The sequence below is a fragment of the Chrysochloris asiatica genome, unplaced genomic scaffold (genome assembly GCF_000296735.1).
Source record: "Chrysochloris asiatica unplaced genomic scaffold, ChrAsi1.0 scaffold00026, whole genome shotgun sequence".
NCBI lineage: Eukaryota > Metazoa > Chordata > Mammalia > Afrosoricida > Chrysochloridae > Chrysochloris > Chrysochloris asiatica.
In genome coordinates this window covers 18561378-18566578 of record NW_006408544.1, presented here as the reverse complement: position 1 = coordinate 18566578, position 5201 = coordinate 18561378, and the positions used below count along the sequence as shown (strand labels likewise).

General features: G+C 45.8%; 1 protein-coding gene across 1 annotated transcript in view; it reads left to right on the top strand.

The window, feature by feature from the left end:
* The first annotated feature begins 4052 nt into the window (after positions 1-4052).
* The window catches only part of LRP8 (low density lipoprotein receptor-related protein 8, apolipoprotein e receptor), an 89654-nt gene continuing 88505 nt past the window's right edge, over positions 4053-5201 (top strand). Inside the window, exons 1-2 of the mRNA XM_006839867.1 lie at positions 4053-4073; positions 4966-5082. Coding sequence (XP_006839930.1) covers positions 4053-4073; positions 4966-5082 — 138 coding nt within the window. The remainder of the gene's footprint in view (positions 4074-4965; positions 5083-5201) is intronic.

The window sequence follows — 5201 nt, the reverse complement described above, 5'->3', positions numbered from 1 at the left end:
CCATTGATTAATTGCAGGGGAAACACAAAATTGTACAGGAAAAAAAATTAATCTTGACACAGTGTGAGTAGCACTTATTTTTGTCAAGATCATATAAAAAATCTTTTCAAAACACAGAAATTTTCCATATGGGAAGAACTGATTGTGTGATTCACAGAGAACGAGTGTGTGGTTATCTGTATGTGTGTGCTTGAGGGTGCTGGCATGTTGTGTGTGAGCTAAATCCTTATTTTGTATGGTGAGAAGTAAAAAGGTAGTACCTAAAACGGAAAAAAAACAAGAAAAAGAAACAAGTGTGTTCTTTAGCAATATGGAGCTAAGTATTAAAAGCAGCAGCTCAGAGTTGAAAGCGATTGACTCTGAAGACAGGAAAAACGGAAGTGGTGGATGAACGACCTAGGTTTTTCCTAACAAGCCTTGTTGAACCATTTGATTTTTTTTTAACTACGTGAAAGAAAAACTTTGATAACAAAAAATAAAAACTAAACTAAATAACGGCAAGTCCTGGTGTGGCGCTGTGGATTAATGCGTCAAACTGCAAAGTCATTTTAACTGCAAGGTCGGTGGTTCAAGCTTACCAGCTGCTCCTTGGAAACCCTATACAGGGTCACTATGGGTCGAAATCGACCCAATGACACTTAACAACAACAAACACTGCTGAGCCTCTCCTAAAGAGCCTGTGACTCAGGCAGTGGGTAGCCTGGACCTCTAAGTCACCTTGAGGAACATCTGTCATCATGAGTGAAGTGGTCAGGGCTGGTCATCATGGGAAACTCAGAGCTGGGGAACCCTTGGTGCAAAGGCATATCTGGATGCACAGAGGAGCATTGTTTATTTGAACTGCCATGCCTTGATTTTAATGTGTAGTAGAAAGTGTAATTAGCATATCACATCCATAAGGATGTTATTGCTTAGAATGGAGCCAAGATTGCTAAAGGAAAATACTAGGATAATAGTAGAAGAGATATGTGGAAATGGAGAAAGTTCCGGTGGGACCATGATCGAGGTCATGGTCAGTTCAATACCACATGTTAGGAACGAGGACCCTAAACCCAGAACAGAGGAGGGGTCCTTCCAGTTCCCCAGTTTCTTAAAAGCACATGGCCAGGAGGCAGGGAACCAAGGCTAGGTTTGTTATGTTCTGCCTCTGGTTGCTCATAATCCTGAAATGCCTCTGTATGGTCAGTTCTTGGTTGTCTTCCTCTGTAAAATGAGGGCATTCTGCAGATAATAACAACAATGTCAATGATCATTGTAGATTATCTTTACAGAATGCTTACTACCATGTACTAGAAACAAAAGCAAAAACTTATATAATTTGGGTACTATGTGCCAGGTGGAACCCTGGCAGCATAGTGGGTTACTAGCCACAAGGTCGGCAGTTCGAATCCACCATCTACTCAGAAGTAAAAGGATGACCCTGTCTGCTCCCGTAAAGATTTTCAGTTGAGTCATTATGAGTAGGAATTGACTCAAAGGCACATAACCGCCATCGCAACAGCATATGCCAGGCACTCTTTGAAGCACTTTGCATATATGAAGGGGGTTTTTACAAATCCAAGGGAAAACTCCATCATCTTTTCATTCCATTTTCCATAAAATTTTTTGAAGCTCTCTCATATTAACTTCTATCACAAAGATAGGCAACTAGTCTCTAAGACTGCCCCCAATGATCTTTGCTTCCTGGTTGTCCCCTGTAATCAATAGGCTATTGCAAAAATGGCATGGGATTGCTGCAGTCGGGCCCTAAAAGACATTGTGATTTCCTGCTTGCTTTCTGTTGCTCGCTCTTGGATCACTCACTCTGGGGGAAACCAGCTCATGCCATGAGGACACTCAATCAGCCCCACAGAGAGATCTATCAAGTGGACAATGGATTCCTCTGGCCAATAGCCAGGATGAACTTGCCAGCTATGTGAGGAAGCCAACTCAGATTCCTGAGTCCCAGTTAAACCTTCAAATGGCAGAAACCTCATGAGAGATCATGAGCTAGGACTTGCCAACTCAGCTGCTCTCAAATTCCTAACCCACAGAAGCTGTAAGGGATAATAAATGTTTATTTGTTTTAAGCTGCTAAGTTTTAGACGTAATTTGTTATATTGTTGTTATTGTTAAGTGCTGTTGCTCCGTTCTGACTCATAGCAACCCTGTATAGGGTTTCCAAAGAGCAGTTGGTGGGTTTGAACTGCCGACCTTGTGGTTTGCGGTCCAGTGTTGATCCTACAGAGCCACACTAGGAGTCCTACTTGCTATATAGCAGTAAATAAGTAATCCTGGTAGGATAAACACTGGACTGATAACTGCAAGGTTGATGGTTTAAGTCCACTACATGCTCCTTGGAAAACTTATACAGGCTAACCATGAGTTAGAACCAACTCGACAGCCCTTGACAACACCAACAAAATTGGGTACTAATGTCATCCCCATTTTGAGAAAACTGAGGCAGAGAGAGTTCAAGAAACTCACCCTAGATCACAAAGCTAGTAAGTGACTTAAACCTAAGAGGTTTGAATTTTACAAAGTACATGTAATGAATTAGAATCCCTCTTTTACAGGACTCAAAAAGCTCTGCCTAGTCCAGAGAGAGAAAGAGACACAAATTCAGAGATAGTGACAGAGAGAAATTGGCAATTGGGCTACACGTCTGTAACATGAGGAAGTGAAAGTGGGAAAGCTCTCTTCCACTTGCAGCTCAGGACTGCTAATTTCTGACACTGTATTGGGTGCCTGTGGTGGGGATGTGATGCCCCATGAGAAGCCCCCTCTCATTAGTTCTTATCACCCGCTGTTGCCACTGTTTATTCAGTCTCTCTCGGCTCCCAGACCAGAGATCGTTATGGACAGGGATGGAGTCTTGTTCAGACTCTGCTCAGACAGAGTAGGCTGGGAGCAGTGAATGCAGAAGGAATGGAGGTCTCTGTAGAGGCACAAGCTACACCTGGGGATCACCTGCCCTACCCTGGAGAGAGCTAGTTTGGTCACTGTTCTTCCCTTTAATGAGTCATCTCTGGGACCCAGCAAGAAGCAGGGTGGTCCTGGCTCTGACTTAAGGGGCTCCCCACTGCATGGGGATCTACCAACAACCCAGTGTGATCAGGGAGATCAAGGCAGCACTGTGGAAGCTCTGAGGAGCTGGGAGGACTTTTGTGGAGGAGAGACTGAAAGGCTTTCTAGAGGAGGAAATATTTAAACTGAGGCCCAAAGAAAAAATACAAACAGGCTAATGTAAGGGTGTTGTAGGCACAGTGTATAGCCTGGCAAAGGTTTGAAGATTCAGCTTTGAGGGTAAGATGAAGGCGCTCCACGTGCATGGGGTGGGCTGATAGCCATGGTTGCTTAGTGCCTGATGGCCCTAAAACATTGAGGTTTGGAAGGGATAGTGTGCCATGCTAACAGCTGATGGAATGTTACCTAACTCTTTCTTGGAGTCAGGTTTGAGTCAGTAAATGGCAGGGCCAGTAATTGAACCCAGATGGGAGAACTGGGAGTTGATTAATTTTAATGTGTGGCAAAGGGAAGAATGTTCAGTTCTTGAAATACATAAAGCGCTCATGAGGTGAACATTGAAGTCCTGGCATACCTCTGTTGCCCAGACTTTCTGTCGCCACCTGTCCTCTCCCTTAATCCTAGGCTGACTCAACATACCAGCCTTGCCCACTCCTGGGGTTACAAAGAAAATGCTCAAACCTGACTCCAAGTGCATCTGAGCCCTGGTTCAGATGCAAACATGCATTTAATTAAACTCATGTGCCAGGCACCATTTTAGGTCCAAGAATACAGTACTGTTGTTGGTAAGTGCCATCAAGTTGGTTCCAATTCATAGCAATCCTGTATAAGTTTTTCAAGGAGCGGCTAGTGGGTTTGAACTGCCAACCTTGTCGTTAGCAGTCCAGTGCGTATCCTATAGTGCCACACCAGAACTCCAATAGATATACTGTCGAAACAGACAAACCTGTGTTTTGTCCATTCCTCAAATGGCGAGCACCACTTCTGTTACTTTATTGCCCCTAACCCCAATACAGGGTTGACACATGCTTGTTAAATAATGCAACATGCTGGACTCTTTGGGAAAGGTAAAATCAGAGAAACATCAGGCTGTCTGCTTCCACAAAGATTTACAGCCTCAGAAATCCTATTGATGTTGTTGTCAAGCGCTGTCAAGTTGATTCCGACTCACAGCGACACTGTATAGGGTTTCCAAGGAGCAGCTGGTGAACTTGAACCACCAACCTTGCAGTTCAAATGACTTTGCAGTCTGACACATTAGCCCACAGTGCTACATTAGGATTCCCAGAAATCCTATAGAGCAGTTCTACTCTGTCCTATGAGGTTGCTATTAGTTGCAATCAATTAATCAGCAGAGATGGGTTTAATAGGGCTCAAGAAGTTGCTGATGGGTGGTTCCCAGGCCTGGGGCTCAGGAGGCCCCTTCTGCCTTTTTAGCAGCCAATGCCTTCACACATCATTCTCCGTTGAAGGTTCAACATACTGGTGTTAGTGAGGAGGAGCTGTGGCCCTCCAGAGAGGGCATCTTCTTCCTGAAGAGGCTATTAGGGGAGGAGTGCACTCTCTAATGGCAGGGATAATGCATCCCTTCTGAGGACCCCATAGTCCCTATCGCAGCAAGTATTACCTGCAGGTCTCCCACATAGTCTACCCCCCCAGTGTGGACCGGTGGAGAGTACTGAATGAGAATGAACAAAGTCCATGCACTAAGCCTCACTCCCTGCCTGTATAGCAAACACAGGGGCACAAAAACTAGCTACACGGACATGTAATAATATCCAGATGTTTAACAATACCGAAGTTGATGAAGGGTGCACTGCCCCCCAGCTTCTTTCTGATCGCACACATCCTGGTACCCTAGTCATCCCCCCTACACACTACAGAGGATTGTACACCCCCTTCTTCCAGACTCACTCCTACACATCCCTTATCCCCTGATCTGCCTGTCGCCTCCTCCAGGAAGCAGGTGCTGCTTCTTCTGGCCGGCGTCCAACCTCTGGAGACAGGGACCTGGCCTGGTTCATCCTGGCGTCTGCATCGCCCAGCACGCTCATCTGCTTAGAGCAGGGTCAGCGAGTGCCTGCCGACGGAATACATGGACCTACAGGAGGGAGGAGGGAGAGGAGGTAGCGGCAGGCGGAGCGTGGAGTGGAGGCAGCAGCAGGAGGGGGTGCGCGCGCCGGCGGCGTCCGCCC